Below are 27,885 nucleotides of genomic sequence, written 5' to 3' on the forward strand. Positions count from 1 at the left end.
AGACGTTTGTTACTCTTGTGTGAAACACAATTGTTTTGATAGTTAAGCTTAGAACTGGGATTATAACTACATGAATGACACCTACTCAAGATACTGTTAACCCCTCTTGTTCAAACGTGAGGTTTTTATATCTATAATATGAAAAAAATTAAATAAAATTGAAAATTTCATTAAGTTACTTCTGGTAAATACAATATAATGCTCCAAGGCAGTAAGCAAATATTCTCTATTACACTTACTATTTATGAGTGTTCTGATGTTCGAAAATCAAGATTTAATGCCTTGTGTTGTAGACTCAACAGAAGTTTTCACGGTACCAAATCTACAAATTTTAGGAAAGACAGTGTTTTGTACATGATTGTTGGTTGAGCGTAAGCGAAGGAGATGTAAAATTGTATTTCTGTCTGTTCGTTCATACATCTCTCTGTTTGCCTTTACAGTAACTAAAATCCAAACTGAACTACAGACCTGAAATTTTCCATGAACCTCCAATCCTCATTAACATTAAGTTTAATGATGGTGCATGTTATTTGTGACATGATTTGACAGTGAGACAATCGTAGAATAAATAAATTTTTAAGCAATCTGCGTACAACATTATGACTTTTCAACATGTAACAGTTCAAATTAAAGTTCTAATAGAATATCAAAATTTTTGAATTGATAGCGATCTAGTAACAGGTTTTCTTCTTTCTTGTGTATAATATTTCATATTTTATGCGTTTTAATTTCCTATGGTAGAGTTGTTGATAGTAAATTTGTACTAATGCAAATTTACCTTTTTACAGCGATATTTCTTATAATATAAGCATCTCTTTTGAATGAGATATTGAGGAAAATTTAAATTCATATGGAGCAAAACAGCATTTTCACCACAGAGATTTAAAAGGTTATATCCAACAAACACTATAGATACGTAATTGAACATTTGGTAAAAGGGTAAAAATGAAAACTCACATATGAAAGAATATTTATTGTTTGTTACAATTGCCATTATGGATTCAGTCAAGATCTACAGAACGAACGGCACTTAACAGGTCAAAGAATGGAACTGTGAAAACGTAACGAGGAACTCCGTGATAACAGCCTGTACAAGAAATTGCCTCACGTGACTTCAAAACACATCCATTAGAAATGTCTCGTCTCGGCTGACAGCTGCATTGATATCTGTAACCGTTCCGTATGAGTCACTGGGTCACATGTGTTGGTCTTTTGGTTTCACATTCAAAGTAATCGTAAGTTTAAGACTTCACAAATATCAATGTTTGCTTTTTAAACAGTATAAAATTTACCCATTAACAGTTTGTAGTTGCGATATCTTACACAATATAGTTCACTTGAATACAAAACTGTATAGGTTCATTAAGTGTTATTTACAGTCACCAGTACACTAACGTACAAATTTAAAAAAGGAGTTATAACGAATTATTAATTCTATATTTACATGAGCACGATCCCTTAAAATAAATAATAGATTTTTTATTTGTATTTGAACATTTTTGTGTATTACAAAATATAAATATTTTATACTTTTGCTTGGATCGTGGTGTATCAACACAAGAGACTGCGAGAAATAGTTTCCAGCTGAAGCCTTTTTGGGCAAATATTTTAAAATATCTAGGATATAACTTATTCAAATATCTGAGTTCAATCCAAAATACTACAATGGAAAAAACTAAAATTAAAAGCGTTTTAACTTATTACGATTAACATTCTTTGAAATTATTTTACTGTTATTGTATTTTATAGCCATGAACTTATTAGATCATTTAAAACATACGTACCAATATGAATGAGCACTCAAAGTCTAACATGTAAACGGTCTTTTTAAATGATACGGATAAACATAATACAAAAATAAAAAATAAAATGTTTTCCTCTGTTATGTGTTTACTTGCCGACCAGACAGCATACAATCCAATAATTATTTGGATTGCTAAATATAGCTTGAAATCTGTAACTAGATATTGCATTCAGATTTAATTTGTTATTATATTAAATAGGAATTACATACACGATCATTTCGTAATTCATTTTCAAAAAACTATTGTAAACGAAATTAAACAGGGTTTACTTAATTTGTCATCATTTTCCACGTTACTAAATTATTTAAATTTTTTAATAGCAATGCAAAACAACAATCTACTTGGATATTGAGTCTTTTTTATTTAGTTTTTATCTAAAATGAAGTTATAAGGCATTAAGATGATGTACGCGTAAACAGTTTTTCATCTGTTTTAATTTTAAATAACAGAAACCGTTATCCTGACTGCAAAACTAAAACTTTGCTAACATTTCCTTAAACTGGTTGGGTTCCTTCTTAGACATTAGCTCAGTAAAGTTAAGAGCATTATTTCCCAGGACTTTAATATTAAGTACAACATAAAATTATAAATTCAGTTATATTATATTGCACAGTGATGTTTTTATGTGTTGTATTTTAATTATAATAACTAAACACACCCGATATGGTTAACTTAAACCTCACGTCATAAATTCACTTAATGTTAATAATAATAACATATTTTGTTTTCCAAAAATATACATTAACTCTCTTGTTTCCTCGTTATAATATCTCTTAAAACTTCGTGATGTCATACATATTCTTCCTTGATGTTTATTAGCAAAATTACGTTACGTTTCATACATCATTAGGCAGCAAAGGAGTTCATTAGAAACGAATGCTTTTCAATAAACGGATTCAAATGGAAACTACAAGGGGCGGTCGAATTTTTAGTTTTACCTATACATTGAACGAGCTTTTTACAATGTTTCATAACACATACATTATGTCAATTAAAACATTGGATATACAATTCTTTACTTTTATAAAAGCTAACCCGACAACGTAATTAGAATATATAAATTAGCTGTAACTTTAGCTTAATTTGTTATTGTAACAAATATTGAAACCATTTTGATTGTATTGCACTGTTTAGCCATTTCATTACAATAGAAGTTCAGATTATTTATTAATAAATAGATATTAGATAGTTACCAGTTTTGGATATGTAGGTAAATGGATATGTTAAAAATATCGATATGTGTACGTTATAGCTTGGCATCGCCGACATATTTAATTTTTAACGAGTAAACCTGTACTGAAAAAGTACACAATTTTAATTTAATAACCCTTAAATTATTATATTGAACCAAATTGGTTATACTTGGATTACTTAATTTATAATACAATAATAACGCTCAGAATTGACTACTATATTACATTTATAATACATATATGTACACGCTTAATAGGTAAACTTATTTAATTAAATTATTTAATTCACATAACTACAAGTCTTTCAACATCTGAGACAACAAAAATTAGTTGCTTAACTTAACGCCATGTGTAGTTTGAAGTCAGTTTTGATATCTTGATAGCTTTACAGAACGTATAGGACAAATATGTATTAAGGAAGTGTCCTAGAACAATTTTTTAGCAAACTGCCGTTTACTTGCTAAGATATCTAGTATTTTTCGGGATTTTTACCAAATTTCTTTGGATTTTGGATTCCATAGTATATGAAGTTTGAACTTAAACTCACGAATAATTTAAACATAAAAAGATATATTGTTTACTTCTATATTTTTGTAGAGGTTAGATTGGGTGGATATATAAATTAAAATGGTGTTTCATATTCACATATAATCTATACGTATCAAGTCACTCAAATTATTAGTCAATAATTATGCACGATACATGCGTTCGATAAGTAAAATTATTCCAAAAGACAGTAAATGTGTTTGTGTATTTGTTTTATAATTAGGAACGATACTGTAACGGTAGCGAATTAGGTCAACTTATTCCAATACAAATAAACTAAATCGTTATTGCAATTATAATGTTTAGATATCTATAAATTACGGCGGAACATTCAAACTGTAAAATAAATAAATTAATAATGTAATTTTCGGTTTTGAATACAATAAACCTTAAAAGTTTCAATTACATGTTTTATTGGGCAAGTAAGAAATTAGTAGAAAATCCACTGTTTAATATACAAACTTGATTCATCAACACTGATCATGTGTAAGAAGGTATAAAATTTCTTGGCAGTTTTTATTTCCTCAACTTAAAAAATTATTTAACTGCAAATTGTTATTCTTACTGCAAATTACACAGGGAGCTTTTTCTAAACTATGTCCTTCCTTCCAGCCTAAAAGTCGTTATTTATTTAGAGATTATTTGGATATTAGTTCGTACGTTAATTGCAGGAAATTAATATTAATGCGTTATCCTTCTAAATTTGTCAGTCAAACCTCACTTCTTGCCAAATGTTATGTAAATTACAGTTCTAAGTTAGTTTTACTATTAATTCCGAAATTAAATCAATAAGTATAGTTTTTGAATCACTAGATTACAGGAGGTATTTCGTCAAATAAATAGGTAGAAATTAGTGAGTTTTATAACACGCTAGGATCAGAGTGCATTATTACTTTGACGGAGTTCTTTTTATAACTCCTAACACAAAGTTTGGTTTTTGTAAGTATTTGCTTCATCTCACGTGTGAGGTGTTAGTTTACATTATACAGCTTCCAATTCAGATTATAATAATTGTTCTGTTTTTCTGTTCGAGATTGTGATAACATTTCTTAAGATTCTTGATTTAAGTTTGGAAGAACCTAACTTTATTTTAAGTACAATCAAGTAAGTAGGTAGAAACGAGTATATAAAGTGGCTTTGATTGTAAATGTATGTTTGCACTGACTTCAAACGACACCACCAAGACTAAGAACACAGTTTAGCCGGCAGGAGCGAGCTATACACAGCTCTCCTGCTGACTGCCCATCAGGGGTGTCCGCACAGTCACGATCTCCCGATGGGAGCCTGTGGCCGGCGACACTAGAGAGTGGGGGGGCCGCCGGTTGTGGTCGATCTCGGCGTATATCGTGGGTTCCTCCCCGCGACGTAGAGTGCCCGATCCTCGGTACGCTGCGTCCACCAGGCTGGTCGGCCGGGACAGGCACAGCTCGGCGTACGTCACGTCGTTGTCAGGCTGCAACAGAAACTATTTTCAACGGGCGTATTCAATCGACTACAGTGGTTTGCTATTTGTTACTAATTTAGTAGAGTTTTAAAATTCTTATGACATAGATATTTTCGGATTAATAATGTAATACAGTAACAATTCATTGTAGGTTTTGCAAAATGACATATACTTTTTCTAAGTGACATTTGTTTATTCGCCATCTGGACACTAACATGACGATAATTAAAGGTATCGCTACATTTATTGTCACACAGACAATTAACAAGCTGGTAGCAATACAAATTTAAAACTCTTCTACAATTATATGGAAAACTGCCAATAAACAATAACATGTTACTTTTATTTTGCTTGTAAATTTTATGGTTGGGTAAACTAGGAATCTCAATAAAAACATTTACATTCGTTTCATAAATTTAAACGCAAAGTATGTTATAATATTTCGGAGATTTAATGTTGTTATTTCTGTTTTTTTTTTATTATCTATATTTGTGCATTAGTGGTTTTAATATCTGCTCCAGTGAGTTAATTATAAATTGAAAGTTACGTACTTAATTCAAAGTAGTTTTAAATGCAGGACATACAACTTGTATTTAATATATTAAATACTTTCAGTGCCCAATAAAACGGTTGTTTATAGTCACAAAATGATGTTAGTTATATTAACTTCCACAATTTCCAGATCGAAGTAATGCCATTAGTCATTTGTATAATACTTATCAGAAATGATCAGATTATTGTATTTATACATTAAGCGTACAATGTGGCCACTAAAAGTACAAAAAATAAATAATTTTACAAAAGTATAAGGCTGTTTTACTCATGAACTACAACCTCAGAGTGTCTTTCTAACTTGAAATGGCATTACTCGTTAAATACAATGAGATAAGAAAATACCGACCCTTTATTTTTAGTTTTTAATAACCAGGAATAAAAAGCTGGCAGTCTGAAAAGTATAGATTTTATTGAGTGTAACCTAATAAATTAAGGATATTACAATATAAAAACAAAGTTAATCTACTTAATTGGTTTTTGCACCTTTTTACGCATTATGGAAGTTTCCTCTACGCGCTGAAATTAATATTCTTAATAAAACTCATATTATAGATATAATATCACGATTATTTTATATTATTAAACAAGCACTCTCGTGGTTTTACTAAGTATGATGACATAGTGACGGTAAATATTGTTAACCATGTGCTGAACAATGTATAAAAGCTTGCAGCGGTCGGCAAAGTATGCTTGGCGAACACGGGGTGAACTGAGCCGAACTTCTCGCGGCCAGAAACTATGCCAAAACCACCTTCAGCACACATTCCTTTACAGGAGACTCGACTGATGAATATGTTAAAGCTACCTTTGCCGTGCCGGTGGCGAATAAATATTGCAGTTCGGGACAACACTATTCTAGGGCTAACCGAACTTGTCGAATTCACGAGGACATTTTAACATTAGAGCAGGTACTATATTACAGTTGTATCTCAGAGAGCATTTTTAAATACACTTTTTACAGTAGCTCCACAAAATATCATGTGGTAGTGATATGTAAATTATTGATTTCTCTTAATCGAAGCCTTTCCTTTTCTCTGGATGCTGGCAAACTGTATTTTCTGTCTGTTTCTCTGCCTGTGTGTCGGATATCGGTCTGGAGGATATCTCGAGATTAAACTGACATATACTTTAGTGTTTTAAGTAACATAATTTATACTTAGACGGTAACATGACGTAGAAAGGGATCTTTTCGCAGGAAGTATCGAGCATGACCTAAGATATAGACGTAATACTTTGAAATGATTACATTAGAATATTTGCTAATTTTTAATATGGACATAAATAAATCTTAAAATTTTACCAGTAATGTTTTCTTGTCACTGCCTGTATAGAAATCTAATATGTTTAAAATGCCAGGAGATTTACGTTTATGGAACGTAATACTAAATGTATCATTGGTATTATTTTCAACATGAATAGGTCCTTTCAAGTAATCCAAATACTAATATGGTGAGTAATTTAAAATTTAAAGCTATTGCTTCCATTAAAATATATTTCCAGGCCATATTTGAAAACGCAATTAAGTGAGCTTTCATTGAGTTATCAGTCTGCACATTACATACAAAACAACAAAGGTTCACGTCCAGAGAAATCTCCAACTCCCCCCCCCCTCACAAATCGTATTAACTTCTAATATCGATAATGAGCTATCGAAAATATGTTTACAATGAAGGAAACGTAAGATGAATTTATTTGTTTAAAGGTTAGGTTACTATTTTTACGTGACAGGTTACTGTGAAAACAGGACACATCATTCGTGCTAAGGATAATTTGACTTTTTGTAATATTGTACTTATTGGCAACAACTAGGTTTAATTCACGCAGTACCGATGAAACGTAGTGTTACTGATTTCTTGTTTCACTGAACTATGGCAAATGTCCGGAAAAATCCTGCTTCCTTCACAGTACCGATGAATTGGTTATAATTTTGTACGCTGCTCCAGTATCTACAACTATAATTTTAAGTGATCCTTAAAGTATTTTCTTAAGTAAATTCTTCGTTAGGCTTTTTAAGATACGAGGTCGATTTAAAATATCTTGAAAAATTTAGGCTTATTTTAAAATTTCAATACGTTATTTTTGAAGACTAGATACAAAAATATTTTATAGAAACAATTCGTAGTAAATGTTTACACAGATAAACTCCGTGTCTACTATCGTTTATTTATCAATATACCTAAATTCTTAAGTTCATTAACATATTTAAAATATATTATCGGTTCACTTGTACTGAAAATTATGCAGTGTCAAAATTTGTAAATCAAATAAACTCTATTGCAGTAATAAGCTTGGAATGTATTTGGTAATAAACGGATTTAACATTTTCTGTAATCCATTTTATTACTGCCACATTTACGATTTTCCTTTTAACATAGTTCATGCTTATTATAACATTATGTTGAAGTATAGTCAGAATTATAACATATATCTTAACATAGCCAATATGTGTGCACACAAAACCAAATTCAGTCAAGAACGTAGCCAGGAAAAGTGAGGGGGGGGAACCAGACAACTGATATTTTCCCTTAGTGGACAGAGAGTAAAGCCCAATGTTGTTCTTTGAAAAGTTCTTAACCCGTATTTTTGTTGAGAACGATATTTCAGCGACCTATTCTGCAATGTATTTATAAAGAAACATTACCCGTTGGGAAAGGTAGTTGTTCTTGTAGTTGTCGTAAAGGTCATCGTTCCTGGAGATGACGTTGTTGCGGGGGTGGTTGTCCTCATACGATGGAAGGGCGAGGGGTGGAGTCACAACATCCCCTGCAGCCGGCGTTCCTGCGTTAGAAACCAGTTGGTAGTCGGAACCTGGAAACAACCGCAACACTCTTAACTTTTTATTTATTTCCAAAAAATTCAGAATATTATTTTATTTCATTATCGATTCTATGAAAAGCTCTACAAGTGTTCCTCTGGTTTCTTATTTTATACATATCACAACATTCATATTTTTCCAATTTTTAGTAACGTATTACATTTAAATGCTTGATGAAAATTAACGTAAGGTAAAAGTAATTGGTCTATTTTCCGTTTTCAATTCTTTTTCAATTTTAAAATTTTTTATAATTTTTAAGTACCAAATTATTTACTCTATTTCGAATTAATTTAACTATTTATAATTTATAATGCTTGCAGTTTAACATGGTAGAGGAAGCCAGGGTCTACCAATGAATGCTATATACAAGATAGTGATAATTTTGGAATGTTTAAATAATTTGTTTTTTATCAACTCCACGTATAGTTTTACGAATACATCCATGGTTCTAATTTAAAACACACCTTTGTTGCAGGGAATGAGGTCGGGGTTCTTGTCATCCATGTCGTACAAGTCCTGGACGTCAGAGCGGAGAGGCAAGGACGCCTTGTCCTTGATGGCCAGGACCTGCGGCCGCTGGGCACCCCCCGAGTTGCCGGACCGCAGCCGCAGAGCCCCCGCTATGATGATGGAGGAGATCAACAGGAGAGTGATGGCCAAGATCAGCAACCCCACCACAGGTGTCAGTTCGAACCCTGCTTGTGGTCCTGTGAGGAAGTTGTTCTCAATTAGTCTACAATACTTAGCCTCCACGAACATGTATTTGTTTATTATGAATGGTATTTCACATCATGTTTATGAGTCCTCTAGAATACAACTTTATTCCGTTCTCCTAATGGAAATGTAAGCACCAAAAAATAACTAGGTGAGAGTGTTTAACTAATTTATTTTCAGAAGTAAGAAGATGAGATCATTAAACTATTTACTACAAAATCAGACAATATTGACATAAACAGTTTATGGAACAGTTTGTTAAATTGTTACTCTCCCAATTCACGTGATTGGACTAGAAGGAACGTGCTGCCTGACGGCGACAGCCAGTAGTAGGGAGTGGTAACGTGATAACAGGCATAATAGAGGGGCGGGAGCCTTCACTGTAACGGCCTGAGGTGGTTGTCTACGCACTTGGGGAGGTGGTAATCACCGGCTTAACGTGTCTCATTGAAAATTATAACCACCAGTCTTCCCACCAACGACATGGGTAACGTCTCACCCACAACATTTCACCACATCCACCTCCGGCTCTTCCCTATCACCAATTGAATGCGTTATTTTCGACGAGATTTTGAAATTCTATTCGTTGGAATTTGGTGAAACCAACCCTGTAGGCATTTCCTCTTCAGAGTAAAATACCAACTCGTGAACTTTCTGATACTATTGTAGAATACCAATTGAGATGAGGTGGTAATAGTTTCTTAATTTAGTACTTGTATGAATCTTTTATTAATCTTCTATTCTATGCTTGTTAGCGTTTATCTTTATTATACTGGACCCAACTGGACCCATAATTTGTTGTAAACAGTCAGTAAAGAATGAAGCTAGTCATCTGTATTAGTGGAAGTTGATTCGAAGTTACTTCTTATCATGGATATATATAGAATATAGCTGTCACTATTGACAATGAAATTAGATATATACTGAGAGCTACAATCTACTCAGATCAGTCTTTGTAGGAATCAATTCAGTTCTAAAGACTGTAATTATTAAATTTGCTAATACAGTCCGGCGCAAGTACAACTGGCCCTTCCCTCTCTCGAAAGTCTTTGATGACATGCTTAAAAATTGAAAAAGAAACCATTAAGTGCTAAAATATTTTGCTTCAGAATGATTTTAATTTTTTCGAAATGAAATGACAGTTAATTTATAAAAACAAGCTAAGTTGTGGGCATACAAACAAAGAAAAAAAGTGTAATCCATACGACTCACCAGTCTGCTTCTCAGCAACTTTGAGCGTGAAGCCCTCCATTGGGTAGATGTCACTCTTGCCCTTGGCATTACTAGCGTAAACTATCATTCGCAGAATTCTGCCAGGACCCAACCCGTCCACAAGGAATGTCGGCCTGTTCGAGGTCTTGTTCGCCCTCAGCTGCTCACTCGCCAGATCGAACACCTCCAAGTGAAATAGCTGAGGTTGACCTCCATCGAAGCCCTCCAGGCAGTCGACCTCCAGTGACTCCGAGGTCTGGTTGGTCACCGTACAGTTCAGTGGAGGGTCAGGGTGACCTGGAAAATGATATTACATAGGGTTAGTATTTTCTGAAATACCACCTCCTAGCCTAGTATTATCTTAGTATTTCCTTTAGTCTTCTCTGGAAGGCTAAAGTGAAAATGGACTGGTTGAGTTGAAAATTGATCCTTTTCCTACCTCCGTTTTTGGTAGGGCATAAAACAATGAGATATCCTTTGAATTTTTTGGTTCTGGGAAATGTTAAATATTATAGTATTTAGTGATACACAAAACCAATAAATTCAAACATTTTCACCAACTTGCTGCGCTGTTTCAAGTAGTGGATGCAATAAATGAACCAAATTATTTAGTAAAATTTAGGTAAAAGCTACCTATTTCGTAAATGTATTCACTAATTCTCTAATATTTTCCCTGTTTCACAGTAACATACGTGCTCGGTGTTTACCTGCGGCGATGATGTGGAAGACACAAGGGTCCTTCTGTCTGCCAGCAGCGTTCTGGGCCCAGCACATGACAGTACCGAAGTCCAGCTCGTTCTGAGGTACGTACGTCAGAGTAGACAAGGAGTGCTGCAGGGAGGAATGGTATCTCTCCGGCGCCACTTCTTGAGTGGAGGCACTGTTGTTGAAACTCCACTTGAAGTCATCCGGTGGCGGGTACGCGTCCACCTCACACATCACGTTAGCTCGCTCCTCCTTCGCCACTCCATAGACTCTCTTCTGGTCAGGTCGACATACCGGAGAGTCTGTGACAGAATTATATGTCAGGGCCCACTACCTCGTTTTAATACATACCAAAACTATAAAGTTAAATATTTATGGATCTTTCGTGTTAAATATGCTACTACCAAATATTGTACTTGAATTAATGTATATACTTGTGATCTATTATGTTTAATAAACAGTGAACTGAAAACCTTTTTCAAATTATTTTATTTCCAGACACGTGTTGTGGTATTGAACCCTCATTAGTGTGAGCATTAACCCCTAAATACTTAATAAACAACTAAATATAAACAAGTGGACCATTTAAACAGATTGTAATTGTGATTAGTATTCTTTACTTAATACATTTTTATTAATTAGGTTTGTCTTATTTTTCAGATTGCTATTTACAATGTGATGAGTATCTTTAACATAATTTAGATAGATATGTAATTCTTCGTCCGTGTTTTTTTCTCCTTTCCTATCAATATCTAAAATTTCCATGTTATTTTCAACATTTTTGTAGTTATGCTCATTTTGTAATAAATGTTCTGCGAAGATTGATTTTATTGTAGACATGCTATTTGTTTTCCAGATCTTTTGTAAATGTTCTTTAAATATTTTATAAAAAATTCTGTCAGTTTGTCCAATATAATACTTACACAGTCACTACAGTAAATTATTTGTACTCCACATTATTTTTATAATTCTTGTTTGTCATCTTTTTGGTTCACTATGTTTTCAATAAGTTTAAATGTATTATTTCTTGTTTGATAACTTATGTAAATTTTGAACTTTGAAAGGTTTTTCGAACAGTTTTGTTTATTTTAGTATTGAAAGGTATACATATATTTCTGAATTTCATTATAATTAGGATTACGCCGTATTATGTTGGTTTTATGGATTTTTACTTTTTTTATTCTTAATCATTTTGTCTACAATATGGGGTTGATAATAATTTTTGAAAGGTAGATATTTTATGATTCTTATTTTTATGATTGTGATGTAATGTATTGTATCACTACTACAGTCTAATGAATGCCATTTTCATAGCATGTACTTTACTTTGTTAAATTGTAGTTTAAATTTATCTAGTTGTATTTATATTTTTAGCAGCAGAGTGAATATTTTATTTATCATACAGTGGGCTATAATTTGATTCACGTGAAAACAATAAGGCGCAAATGTTTAAAGGTTTTGACGCAATAAAAACACATAAGAGGTTTTCACCCTTAGACGCTAAAAAAAGCCAAGTGGATCGTTAACGCTTAAAGACCGCCCTAACAAGGCCGCTTGTAACGCACCCAGCAGGCACTTGCCGCTACTCTGTCAACAGCGCAGCTTTGAGAATTTTGTGAAAATGGCTCATGTCACATTACAATTAGTTACAACAATTGTGAATAAAGTACTTCAAATTTAGCTAAGGTATAATAGGAATTACGCAATATTACATTCTTCCAGAAATGGCACACCCTTTGAGTGCCAAGTATTTGGGTTGTACTGAAAAGTGCCAGCCCTTTTGCAGGCATTTTGCAAGGTTTCTGTGAAAAATTCACACTTTGATTATTTGTTAAGCTATCAACATAACTTTTTTTATTTTTCCCTGAAAACTCTGCCTAACAACATAAAATAAAAAAATGCCATACAATTAAATTTAGTAATACCAAAAATGGACAAAAAACATTCCAGAATTTATTTAAACTTCATTTTTCAACCAAAATACCATTACAGAACAATTAATATCCTTTTATTTGTTCGCGTCACTGGAAAGGGTATTCAATCGTCTATAAATTTAGAAAAATGTATATTGTTATCTTAAAAAATGTGTGAGTAAGTTATACAGATTTTAAGAAACTAATTTGACATTTTTTCCGGTAGCAATTTCAACCAAAACTGTTTATATGTGACTTCTAGATTGATTTTCGTTCAAGTCAGTTGATCCGAATTGTACGATGGCATTTTATTTTGAAAAGAACAGTTCTTCACGAACAATGTAATATAATATTAGTTTTAAATATCTTTTTTTAAGTTTTAGTGATTTTTTCCCGAACGCCCGGTGAAATCGGACGGTGGCACTCAATTGTTTGTACCTATGTTATTAATATTGCACAAGTTGCTGACTCAACTATCACAATGTTGTATAAACTATGAAGGCTATGACTCCGTTCAGTTTCCCTACCGTAACCACCGGTAGTCCACCGACTTACGTTATGTTCATGACAGTACTGTTATCAAATATTCAACATGTTAAACTCGACATTAGCTGACGTAATTTTAAACGTTAAACAACGATAATTTTTCTCTTATCCTTATATGTTTGTACAGATTGCAAGTTTATAAGTTATTATTTGAATAGGAACACGAGAATTTTAAGCAATAATAATAATAACGTTATTTACGTATGTGATATTAATGTCGACCTAGATGTTAAGTATCATATTTCCAACAACTATAGTCTGCTTAAAAATAATGGTTTTCTATCAATAATTAATTCCTCGACTAGGGTTACAGCAAGTTCTCAATCATGTATACCTGTAGGTCATATTATTATCATATGTTTATATGTGAGTAGTTAAATAAGTTTAAAAGATCACTGTGTTATTATCACTGTGTTAGTCTCTTTTGTAATCATAACAAATTTAAAAAATCCTGATAAGTCCACTTATGTTCAGTCTAATAATTATAATTTAGCTAAAAGAGATATATAGTTGATTACAATGTATTGTAAATTAATTTGCAACAAACTAATTGGGACGAACTTTATTCGGAGGATGATGTAAATATTGCTTATCGTAAGTTTAATGATATATTAAGTACTTGTATGTTTCGAAGTAGTAATAAATGTAGTGGTAATTATATATTTTTAAAGACTAATATATTAAGCCCCTGAATAATAGAAAATATTTTGCATAAATTTGAGGGACTTAAAAAACTATATAAAGTATTAAGAAGGAAACATACGATAGAAACTTTAAAAATTACTTTTCTAAATTTTAATAATGAATTAAGCAATGTGATTACTAAAACAATAAAATAAGTATTATTAAAAAATATTAGAGAATTGTGAAGTTGACGTATATAAACAGTGGAAAGTAATAAGTAACTTGATTGGCGGACCTCCAAAGAAAATAGTTAATCAAATAATTTTTTTTTTTTTTCAAATAATGTAACTGTTATAATTATTTAAAGAGTAATTGGAAAATAAATAGTTTATTCATTTATAAAAAAATACTTAATAATCAATGGTTTCCTTTAGTAATAATTTAATTCTAAAGCTGATTTAATTTGAACGCCATCCGGATATGATGGATCACAATGAAAGTCTGGTGTCACTCTAAATGGTAACAAAATAAAATCAAACATTAAGTCACTGAATTTTTGAGATTCAAAGCTTCAACAAACGAAGTTTAAAAATTAAAATTCTAGCCTTTACTAAATTCCTCAACTGTACGCACACCACTTTACTTGATCGCCAAGAGAACTTTAAATCGTCCAGGCGCTCCCCACTTTAATAACGCCATCATGTATAGGCAACATTTCACTTTCACTACGACCAAGGAGTGCGTAGTGCTCATGATTTTGTAACTAACTGTTCATGTTTCGTAGTGATACGGAACTAAGCTCAATGTAAAATTTTAAATAATATTAAATATTAAAATATTAAAGTGCATATGTTTAATCAAAGATAATAAAAATAATGACTGAGGGTTACGAATAGTTGTTAAATTATTGTTTCGGTTTAAATGATTGAGTTATGTAACAGAATGTCTCTCGAAGTACAATAAAAATAATGACTAAGTGTTACGAATAGTTGTTAAATTATTGTTTCGGTTTAAATGATTGAGTTATGTAACAGAATTTCTCTCGAAGTACATGTGTGTTTGCATGTTTATTGTTTACGAAATTATATATTAAGATCTATCTTCTAGATATTACTTTTATTTTCCATAATATAGACTTAATTTTATTTGTAGTTAATAATTAAACACCTTTGTCCAGATTTGGTATGTAAACATTTCAACATTTTAACTTTAAAATAAAACGGTTAAAATTTATTCGACATTATTTGGATATTATAATTTTACATCATTAGATAATAGGAATTTATATATTAAATAAAATATAATGTTTCCAAAAGAGACATTCTAAAATATTACAGGAGCCTTTCCGGTATGATAAATTGTATACCGATTGCTATTATGAAACATAATATTTTTATTTATTCATTCAGATTATAAACAGCTCATTTAAAAAAACTGTAATGGATTTCGTGTACATACCAATTTATTCGTAATTATAGGAATTCTGAAAATATACAAATTCTTGTCTGATGCATTTGTATAGTATATTACGAGTATACTATATATATTTCACAAATTTGCTTTAACTTTGCTAATTATTATTTTCAATTACAAAATAATCCTTGAGTCGTATTAAAGTAGATGTTTTTTAATAACTTGTAAACTAGAAGAGAAGGAAATAAAGTTCAAATTAACAGATTAATTATTTTTTAATTACCTTTAATTTTATATACTACATAAACTATGTTCACGTTTAAAATATTTTGGGCACAAGGCTGCTAAGGTTTACAAATTTTAAAATTTCACTTCTGCCAGAAAATCTTGCATAACAGGACAAACGACATACCGTTCTTAAGCCTATCTTTTTCCTTCTTACAACATAAGAAGTAGTCACTCGTATATGAAAATACAAAAGTACCAGTAAAAAAGAAAACAACACAAAAAAAATTCTAAATATTCTGACGAGATTAGATATTTGTAAAAGTTTTACTAAACTAATGAGTGTTCAAAGACCTTTAAAATGATCGGCCACATGGCCTATCTTTGTAAAATATTCGATATAAAGGATTTTCACAAAAGGGTGTCACAATCGGATTATATTATTCATCATTGCAAACGAAAAATCTCAAATAAAAATATGTCAAGAAATATCTTGTTTAGCCAATAGCCACAATCTTGTATTTTTATTCAGAAATTATTACCTCTAAAAATAGTTAACCAAGTTAACCACATATATAGCATAACATGATTAAAACATAATTGTGTTATTTTTTAATATTAACAAATAAATTATGCGGAAAATTTTTAGCCAAATAACGATACAGACCGTATAGTTATAAAAATATACTATACAGTAATTATTAGAAAAATTTATTAAAACTCCAATAGCACTTTTTTCCACGGAATCTGTCAATGTATAAACGAGTACAACCACTTTAAAGATAGGCTTGCACAAGCCAGAAGCAACAAAGTGATACCTTTAACTGACCTTTTATTGCTACCCTGTGAAAAAATGTATATCTCTCGAAAGAAGATCGGTGTATTCGTTTAACCCGTCTTTTGTTCAAAAATATCAGCAGACAGTTCAAGGTTTCAGCCAAGTCAAGGGCAAGTCTTATATTGTTTATGCCAAATAAACCTTAGCCCTTGGAAATGGCTACTCTATATACTGTGCCACGGTCAAAATCTTACATTTTACTTAGAATCTCTTCGATGTATGTCTTCTATGTATGTACTCTAAGAATATTATTTTTTTCTAACTTTTATTTGTTATTTTATTTCAATCAAGTTGCTTCAAGCCAGCATTTCCCTCTGTCCGAGCCGCAGTATATTTTATAATCTTGTACAACCCCTAATACTAAGAACTAGTCTACGCTTCACAGTTGTCTACTTACACATAACCTTCAGCTGTACGGTGTTGCTCTCGCCGTCACCCTCCACATTGGAGGCGATACACGTGTAGTTCCCGGCTTGGTTCTTCTTAACAGACTGCAGGGCCAAGGCTTGGTTGCTCACGATTACACCTAGCTTCTGGTTGTGGAGGACAACTTGGTTCTGTAACATACAACGTTGTTTGAGGGACTGCAGGGCCAAGGCTTGGTTGCTCACGATTACACCTAGCTTCTGGTTGTGGAGGACAACTTGGTTCTGTAACATCAACGTTGTTTGAGGGAATGCAGGGCCAAGGCTTGGTTGCTAACGATTACACCTAGCTTCTGGTTGTGGAGAACAACTTGGTTCTGTAACATACAACGTTGTTTGAGGGACTGCAGGGCCAAGGCTTGGTTGCTAACGATTACACCTAGCTTCTGGTTGAGGAGGACAACTTGGTTCTGTAACATACAACGTTGTTTGAGAGACTGCAGGGCCAAGGCTTGGTTGCTAACGATTACAACTTCGCTTCTGGTTGTGGAGGACAACTTGGTTCTGTAACATACAACGTTGTTTGGGCCAAGGCTCGGTTGCTAACGATTACACCTAGCTTCTGGTTGTGGAGGAACAACTTGGTTCTGTAACATACAACGTTGTTTGAGAGACTGCAGGGCCAAGGCTCGGTTGCTAACGATTACACCTAGCTTCTGGTTGTGGAGGACAACTTGGTTCTGTAACATACAACGTTGTTTGAGAGACTGCAGGGCCAAGGCTCGTTGCTAACGATTACACCTAGCTTCTGGTTGTGGAGGACAACTTGGTTCTGTAACATACAACGTTGTTTGAGGGACTGCAGGGCCAAGGCTTGGTTGCTAACGATTACACCTAGCTTCTGGTTGTGGAGGACAACTTGGTTCTGTAACATACAACGTTGTTTGAGAGACTGCAGGGCCAAGGCTCGGTTGCTAACGATTACACCTAGCTTCTGGTTGTGGAGGACAACTTGGTTCTGTAACATACAACGTTGTTTGAGGGACTGCAGGGCCAAGGCTTGGTTGCTCACGATTACACCTAGCTTCTGGTTGTGGAGGACAACTTGGTTCTGTAACATACAACGTTGTTTGAGGGACTGCAGGGCCAAGGCTCGGTTGCTAACGATTACACTTCGCTTCTGGTTGTGGAGGACAACTTGGTTCTGTAACATACAACGTTGTTTGAGAGACTGCAGGGCCAAGGCTCGGTTGCTCACGATTACACCTAGCTTCTGGTTGTGGAGGACAACTTGGTTCTGTAACATACAACGTTGTTTGAGGGACTGCAGGGCCAAGGCTTGGTTGCTCACGATTACACCTTCGCTTCTGGTTGTGGAGGACAACTTGGTTCTGTAACATACAACGTTGTTTGAAGGATATTTTGAAGGATATATTGAAGGATATCTCAAACAACGTTGTTTGAGAGACTGCAGGGCCAAGGCTTGGTTGCTCACGATTACACCTAGCTTCTGGTTGTGGAGGACAACTTGGTTCTGTAACATACAACGTTGTTTGAGAGACTGCAGGGCCAAGGCTCGGTTGCTAACGATTACACCTAGCTTCTGGTTGTGGAGGAACAACTTGGTTCTGTAACATACAACGTTGTTTGAGAGACTGCAGGGCCAAGGCTCGGTTGCTAACGATTACACCTAGCTTCTGGTTGTGGAGGACAACTTGGTACTGTAACATACAACGTTGTTTGAGAGACTGCAGGGCCAAGGCTCGGTTGCTAACGATTACACCTAGCTTCTGGTTGTGGAGGACAACTTGGTACTGTAACATACAACGTTGTTTGAGAGACTGCAGGGCCAAGGCTCGGTTGCTAACGATTACACCTAGCTTCTGGTTGTGGAGGACAACTTGGTACTGTAACATACAACGTTGTTTGAGAGACTGCAGGGCCAAGGCTCGGTTGCTCACGATTACACCTAGCTTCTGGTTGTGGAGGACAACTTGGTTCTGTAACATACAACGTTGTTTGAGGGACTGCAGGGCCAAGGCTCGGTTGCTCACGATTACACCTAGCTTCTGGTTGTGGAGGACAACTTGGTTCTGTAACATACAACGTTGTTTGAGGGACTGCAGGGCCAAGGCTTCGGTTGCTCACGATTACACCTAGCTTCTGGTTGTGGAGGACAACTTGGTTCTGTAACATACAACGTTGTTTGAGGGACTGCAGGGCCAAGGCTTGGTTGCTCACGATTACACCTAGCTTCTGGTTGTGGAGGACAACTTGGTTCTGTAACATACAACGTTGTTTGAGAGACTGCAGGGCCAAGGCTTGGTTGCTAACGATTACACCTAGCTTCTGGTTGTGGAGGACAACTTGGTTCTGTAACATACAACGTTGTTTGAGGGACTGCAGGGCCAAGGCTCGGTTGCTCACGATTACACCTAGCTTCTGGTTGTGGAGGACAACTTGGTTCTGTAACATACAACGTTGTTTGAGGGACTGCAGGGCCAAGGCTCGGTTGCTCACGATTACACCTAGCTTCTGGTTGTGGAGGACAACTTGGTTCTGTAACATACAACGTTGTTTGAGGGACTGCAGGGCCAAGGCTTGGTTGCTCACGATTACACCTAGCTTCTGGTTGTGGAGGACAACTTGGTTCTGTAACATACAACGTTGTTTGAGGGACTGCAGGGCCAAGGCTTGGTTGCTCACGATTACACCTAGCTTCTGGTTGTGGAGGACAACTTGGTTCTGTAACATACAACGTTGTTTGAGAGACTGCAGGGCCAAGGCTCGGTTGCTAACGATTACACCTAGCTTCTGGTTGTGGAGGACAACTTGGTTCTGTAACATACAACGTTGTTTGAGGGACTGCAGGGCCAAGGCTTGGTTGCTCACGATTACACCTAGCTTCTGGTTGTGGAGGACAACTTGGTTCTGTAACATACAACGTTGTTTGAGGGACTGCAGGGCCAAGGCTTGGTTGCTCACGATTACACCTAGCTTCTGGTTGTGGAGGACAACTTGGTTCTGTAACATACAACGTTGTTTGAGGGACTGCAGGGCCAAGGCTTGGTTGCTCACGATTACACCTAGATTCTGGTTGTGGAGGATAACTTCGTTCTGTAATATATAACGTATTTTAGGACTTTAGTTCAAGTTTATGCTACTGATGACACCAAAATAGTATAGCTTTAACAAGTTATAAACATTAAAATTGAGCGTACTTCACTATTTACCTAACTACTACATATTTTTAAAGACGCTTTTTTGACTAATTAAATGATTAACATGTTACATTATTTATAAAAAGAACTTTATAACCGTGTATAATCGTTTAGAACGTAGTAAACATGTTTTTGCTAATCAGTGTATGTATTAAAGCCACTAGGTTATTATTTTCTACAATAATAAGTTCAAAATCTCGGAAAAAAATTTCAAATAAACTCCTTCAAAACTATATCTTGGTATTTTAGTGTATCAAAAAAGGCAATGATAATTCGCGAAAAAAATGTACGAAACAGTAATAATGAAAATGCATGAATATCATGAGGACTACCTTAAAATATGGTCTAAATTGTCTGCGGTATATTTAAAGGCTACTTCAGTTCTGTCAGTTACAGCAGATGTAAAGATGATAAACTGTAGGAGATTTTGTCTCATACGCCTCATTGCATGAATAGAGGAACTAAAGCATTATCATAAAGAGAAAAATTCTAAAATAAAGTGTACGAATTAAGTAGAAAAAAAGAATATTTTGTTTTTTAACCCTTCGTGTATAGATTTAAACTTTCGGGACGAGACACTTTTTTACTGAAGAAGACTTTTTAGACAAACGTATCTATATATTTTCTTGATCTAACAAGAATGGTAACAATTCTACGGACTGGAACCATCTTACGGTGGAAGTAGGTACCAGTGTCATGAATTACATGCTTTTTAAGGGAAATTGCCTGTTCATATGAACAGATGTTTCTATTTTCTTGATTAAAGAAACGATGCAAACCCTTCTAAGGCACTAGGAATAAATTACAGATACGTAATATGTAGCTTAAACGTGTCTATTTCCGAGATCCATAACTATTATGTCCATCTTAATTGCTTTCATTGCCTCAGACATAGTATTCCTCCAATCTGGCCTTTAAGTGTTATTCTCTTCAGGCTATTTATTAAAATATTGTGGAATTTTTCAAAAAACATTGTGTATTTCATAAGTAATCATAAAGGTGCTCCTCTCTTTCACTTTATATTGCACCATAATATTGCTCTTTAAACTGAAATTTTAATAATTATGAAATGGATCAGGGATTTGGTATTTATCAGTGACCATTACCAATTTTTTTAGAAGTTTTGCACAAATCGTATACAAATCCGCGGATAATAGGAAGTATCACATAATACGTTGTATTTTAATGAAATTGAGAAATATTTAGTTTGAAATGATTATACTCAAGTTATCTAGTAACTCTTCTGAGTAAATATAAATTGTTAGAAAGATTTATTAATTAACATTGAATGCAGTGTATCCTAATCATAGTATTTTTTGACTGCATGACTCTATAAATATTTATTAATAAAACATTTGAAGTGATTGAACTGTTTACACTGTACACCAAGTACGTAATTGTAAGTTAAGTACGTGTGGATAACATGATAAGCATATTAAACAGCATTAAACATGCATAAAGCACTTATCACACCTCTGTTGACTGCATAAATAAGAAACTAAGAGAGTTATGTTTGCTTACGTTGTGTTTCCATATGACTTTGTAGGCTGGTGGGTTGGAGTGTATCTTGCACTCGAAGTAAACATCGTCTCCTTCCTCTATGTCGTTAGGATTCATTTTGGAGCCTAGCTCCAGTTGAAGGACAGGAATAACTGGAAAATACATTTATTATTTAATATTGTATTTATTATATATTTTCTCTGTTATGTATCAACAATAATTAAACTAATGTTATTTATGAGATTTTGCTACGAATAATGAACAGTGTTATTGTTAATTTAATACAGTTCATTGACACAAGGTTACAACAGTTTCATGAAACCTCGTACTTACAGACCTTTAAACTTACCATTAGCAAACCACATTATACACTATGTGTATTCTGAAAGTAGAGTGCATTTTAATATAAATAGATTAAAACAACATTGTTGTTAAAATGACTTTATTTTAATTAATAAGAATATGCAACTGTAAACACACGATGTTATTACTGTAGAAAGTACATAAACCAGTGTACATTTGTGTAGATGAACGAACAAAATAACGTATTTAAATTAGTGTAATAATCATATAATGTACTTTCATAATCCGGTTTGGCGTGACTGGTGTCTAGTACGCTGAACATGCAGCGTAGATAAATTAAAGTAGAGCGTAATTATTGCTTAAGAAACTACAAGAATGTAGTATCTTTATTTTAACTGCCGCACAACTTCATAAAAAGGGAATTATACAAGTTTAACTTTTATCAACTTCACACAAGCCGCATAACTCCGCGATTCCCCACAGCCAAAGTTATTAAACAACTTCATAGTTGGATTATGAGCATAGGCTTAAGTGAATCTCAAGTTACAATGACTTGGTTAATGAGCTTTGAAGTTTGAGACAAATTTAACTGGAATGAATAACACAAGTGTAGCGTGTATCCGAGAGTTATCCATCCGCTCATCGCACGGTCTTACAATGTAATCTATTACAAGGAGTGTATGATTGAATTTAAGTGTTTCCTTTACAAGCAACCTCGGTCTTTATAAATCGTTATCAACACATTCTTGCCATACCGGTATTCTTACCGGTAACTAAAACTATATCAAAATATGTTTAATAAAGTTTCTGCTTTGAATCTGTGCTGCCATCGGAATAATATATCTACGGAAAGGGCGCCGATTTTACAAGGGATAGATTCCATAGAAGTTCAATAAAAATTAGGAATATGATTTAGAAGGTTTTTCAAAAGAATTTTAAGGGTCACTAATTACAATATTTTGGTATAAAAAGAACTCTCTTTGCATATAAACATTATTTTGATACTCAATTCACCATAATTAGTACTGAAGTGATCAAATTAATATTGTTCGCTATACAATATTGTACTGTACACTCTCTGTAACTTTTACATGTAGAGAACAGGACAAACTGTTTAGGTAGCTTTGGAAACCAAATATATTATCTGAATTTATAGTCATGATTTCAGAATCTCCGTATGAAACGAAAGTGTTCACAAAACTTTAGCACATTTCAGCAGCCATGAAAGGTACTAAAGTTATTGAAAGGTACTTCTCTTTTTAAAATCCACAATCATTACATTTGGAGCAAATGTATTAGAAAACTAAAGGTTAGTTATTTTGTAGTAATTGTATGAGCAAAATGGTGTTTTTACTTAGATTATGGAAAAAAGTTGTAATAAAATATATACCGCGATAAAAATATTAGGCATATCTATATATGCATGTCTATACATAGATATAGATCTTATTAGTATTTTCAAATGGTAAACTTTTCATACTAAAGAAGATTCAATAGACTATAATTTTAGTGTATAGAATTATTTGCTAATTCGTTTTTTGACAAATGCTCCTGTATCATATTTCTATGAGGAATTGAAAATGGCTAAAGGTACTAATTTTCGATCACATCAGCTTTTTAAGTTATTATAGAATCAGTTAACTATTGGCAGAGAAAGTATTTGTTAAATAGAGTACATTATCAGATGTTATACTTATAACACAACTTAAAACCATATTTAAAAATGTATTAGCAAGATAATTGGTATTATGTAATATTGAAATAATAGTGGTCATTTAATAATAAATTAAATTTATTACTAAATTACGAGTATTTTACTTATTATGATTGTCAACTCTTGCTTTCTGACATGTGGTTCATATTATTTTATCAAGAAGCTTTGGATAATAAATATGATAATTTTGTACGCATGTAAAACCTTAAATTACTTACAGTAGACGTTGAGTTTCCACGAGTCCTCTTCAGCGCCCGCCTTGACCCTCACATTGTCTGCTCGACAGGTGAGGGTCTTCTCGTGGTCCAACAGTGTGGGCTTGAACAGGAGTGTGGAGATCGTGACGTTGCCGTCAGGTGAGATCTACAACCACAACGGTGGAGTACGTTTGTTGAGAGTTGCACTAACTACATACTACAGTAACACTAAGATAATTATTGTGATATTTCCCGAGGAGGACAATACAAATATGGAGAAACATGCATTGATATAGAATTTTTATTACATGTATTCGTAAATGTTTCCAATAAGATAAGATAATTAACCATGATTCTACTACGGTAGAAGTTTATCGAAATTAATTAAATTTGATTTGTAATAGGTTTAATGTCACAAGAGTGTATGTTTTTTGCAAAAAAACTCTAGTTTTATGTAAATAAATAAGAAATAGTCGCGGTACGACACCAGTTTACTGTCTGAAGTTCACTACTCATATCTAGACACATTGTTATAGTTATTTAGCACTATGAAGGTCAATTGTGTATTCTAATGTAGTGCAGTATTGTTAGTTATTGATCTATTATGTACTATGGTATTAACTACCGTCTCCGTGTAGTCTTCCAGGTGTTTATTGTCTTTCCACCAACTAATTTTTGCTGGGGGCCGTGATCCGATTGCTTGGCAGACTATCTCCACTTTCCGCTCAGCAGACAGCGGTACGTAGCTCGTGAGAATGTTGGCGCTCATTGGTTTGACTGAAAGTGACAACACAGTTAAATTAATGATATTTAATCAATAATGACATGACTATATTCTACAAACCTTTACTAAAATCAGTGTTTAAACTTTAATCATGCAACATACATTTTTTTAATATACATCTTTGGGATCCACCCGTCACCTATATCCGAGAGAACGACAAACGACAAGCAACTGCTGCCATAGATATGGACACCGATGGATTTGCTCGAGGCTGTAGAGTGATGGAAGCTTCAGTCTAGTATTTCTCTAAGCGAGTTATTAAATACTAGATTAAATGGGTCTACTCAAAGTCATAGCGTGTCTATACAATCGCCAATGTTTGTACGATGTATTTTAATTGGTAACTCAAGTAAGATATTGTGGAACACATAAAACATCTCTTACTTTCTTCAGGCAGTGGATTCTGGCTGGTAAAAGTCATAAGAGAAAGATCATTTACAAACACATTTCCCAGAGTACTATAAAAAATTACCTTATTTTACACATTCTTAAGGAGTATGATATTGATTTATCTATTATTGATATTCAATACTTCTCCAGAAGCAAGCTGAGTTGATTCCCGGATTCAATCTAGGCCGGGGAAAATTTAAGGTACTTGTACAGGATCTTTTTGGTTATAATAGAAGGCACGTTTCAAAATATCCGATCAAGTAATATGAGTAAATCACACTGCGCGCCTAGAAGGTTCACCTTTTCTCTGCAGTAAAGCTGTCAGGGGCTGACCGTCCAAATACAACACCTCTCTGTACATAGGTGCTGTCAAATGTGTATGAACTCATTTTTAACCAAAGACACCCTTAACTGGACAGTCTAATGCAGTGTCTTTAGTGACAATGATTCTTACGAATTTGAATAACTGTCCTTATGTAAATATCACTAAAGGTAGAAGGAAAGAGTTCTTAGGTAGTAAGTAAAGCAATGATTAGCAGAAAAATTTAATTTTATACTTTTAGAGATAGGTGGCTGAAGTATGAGATGATAGATGGACCGGAAGTATGTCGGAACACACACAGCTCAGCTCAGTCCTGGAACCGGATATGTGGCATGTTGCATATGGTGGAATACACTTTAGAGAACTCTTATATACAGATGAATTTCATCAGATATTCGTGTAATATCATGCATTCAAAACAATTGCGATTTTAAATAGGAATTACAGTATTTTATGAAAAATCATTTTTAAATTACAATATATTCTGCAAAGGTACTGTAATTTGTAACAAATTGAAATATACTTGGTTAATATGTTTTTTAAATTAAAATAGGGACCATACACTTTGGAATTGTAGCCACACTTTTTATAGTCGTTGATATCAGAGGTACATCAGTTCATGGGTTCGCCCATTTATCTCAGTGTTGGTTAGGTTCAAACCGTTTTACAAAGCAATAGTGAGTATGTAGGTACTCACAGTGCATCTCGACTCGGACAGAAGCGGTGACCGGGGTGCTGACGTTGTTGTTGCTGGCGGAACACAGGTAGGTGGCGTGCAGGTCACTGCGGTCCAGTCTACGTACCGCGAGTCTACTCTCCTTGGCCAGGGGTCCCGACTGTTGTTGGTATCGCGAGAGTCCAGCAGAGTACTGCCCCGGTACCACCGCACTATAGGAGGAGGCTGACCTGTGGCAAACAGAGGGTCACAGAAAACATAACCCACAAAACAATGCCATTGCAAAAAAAATTGTGGTTGCCTGTAAAGTCGGTTTTACGGGCGAAGATTTTACGTGACAACGTCTTTTTCTCGGTAGAATATTTATTGATATGAATATTATTAAATTGCACAATAGGAACAAGGAATTGAATGAAAATAAGAATTGCACAAATTTTAACTATAGAAATATATTTTGTTTACTAAAAAATTGTACATAATTTGAAATTAATTAAAATTTGTTATTGTAAATGGTAAAGTTGAATAAAACATTTACTAAAAATTGGAATTTGAAATTCTTGCTAAACACAGTTAAATTCTAACTCCGCGCGTGGTGATTGGTCGGTTTAGTTCGTTTGTTTGGTCGCACTGTTATGACAGGTTAGAGGTTATAATTTGTTATTTTAAATGTTTGACTAGCAATACGCGCTGTTTCTTCTCAATCGACTGAATTACGATTGATTGCAGAGTGATTTAAACTAATAATTTACTTAACACTATCAACATTTGTCAATAGTATGACATAACCTACACACTCAGTTTCTCAACTTTTGTGTCAATCTAACAATTAATCAATCAATCATAGTTTACGATAATGAAATATCAGTGTACAATTATTTACCTTTATTGTTGTAGTTGTTGTAAATGACGAATCTAAGCACTCCACATGTTCACGAATAAACATAGTTATCTGCTTTATCCCGTGCGGCGGACCCAAAGTTATCTGCTTTATCCCGTGCGGATCCCGTGCGGCGGACCCACTGGACGGGCATCGTAACGTTACCGGGCGTTACACTTTTTCATGAGAGACGTTGTCACGTCAAAAAATGTTTCCTGTTTAGTGATTGTTTTTTAAATACGGATATTTGTATGACCTGAACTTATAATGGAGGGTAGGACAGTTTTATGTAAATAACTCGAAATAAAGACTACTGACTCAATTCGTTTGATAACAAAAAAACTGAGCACAATGACAATATGACATTATATTTCAAAGACCTACATCTGACTTGACAAACAATGAGCTTGTAATTCTTATCAATACTATGAAAAACACAATAATAATTACAAACTAGAAGTTCACACGTCCTCAAACGCAATATTGGAGTTTTTACACGTGTATGAGAACTTCTGGTTGGAGTGAATTAGTTTCCGACGACAATGTGGCAAGACAAAGAAACTATGTCATCAATTTTCCATTTATGGCTGTTTTAATTTAACCCGGTCTTATTATTTTTAGAGCCATAGTTGATTTTATCTAATTTAAATATGCATACTTGCACGGGTCTGAGAAACCTACTTCTACCAACAGACATATAAGATGATTTTGAACAGAAGTTACGTAGTAACTTTGTCTTTGATATTTCCATTACAGTACTGACCAAGCACTGTATATTAAATATTTGAGAAAAACGGATAGCTCAAGGTATATTTTTACCGAATCTTAAAGTTTTAGGCCTACTATCCAGATTTTTACTCAGTGCACAACAGCGGTTCCAGAAACGAAAATAAGAAGAGTTGTTGTAATCAAACTTACTTTATGCTTTATAAACTATAAATATTAACAGTTTAAAAAGTAGCAATGGAATTCTTATAACATATTTTAA

At 33.9% G+C, this 27,885-nt stretch overlaps 1 protein-coding gene across 1 annotated transcript in view; it reads right to left on the reverse strand.

The window, feature by feature from the left end:
- Positions 1–958: 958 nt before the first annotated feature.
- The window catches only part of LOC124353238 (nephrin-like), a 32,336-nt gene continuing 5,409 nt past the window's right edge, over positions 959–27,885 (reverse strand). The window contains 11 exon segments of the mRNA XM_046803154.1: positions 959–4,997; positions 8,185–8,351; positions 8,823–9,065; positions 10,285–10,581; positions 10,992–11,291; positions 16,946–17,105; positions 21,656–21,786; positions 23,870–24,014; positions 24,474–24,625; positions 26,042–26,180; positions 26,183–26,250. Of these exon segments, the coding sequence (XP_046659110.1) occupies positions 4,761–4,997; positions 8,185–8,351; positions 8,823–9,065; positions 10,285–10,581; positions 10,992–11,291; positions 16,946–17,105; positions 21,656–21,786; positions 23,870–24,014; positions 24,474–24,625; positions 26,042–26,180; positions 26,183–26,250 (2,039 nt within the window). The 3' untranslated portion in view covers positions 959–4,760.

This window comes from Homalodisca vitripennis, chromosome 1 (assembly GCF_021130785.1).
Source record: "Homalodisca vitripennis isolate AUS2020 chromosome 1, UT_GWSS_2.1, whole genome shotgun sequence".
Taxonomy (NCBI): domain Eukaryota; kingdom Metazoa; phylum Arthropoda; class Insecta; order Hemiptera; family Cicadellidae; genus Homalodisca; species Homalodisca vitripennis.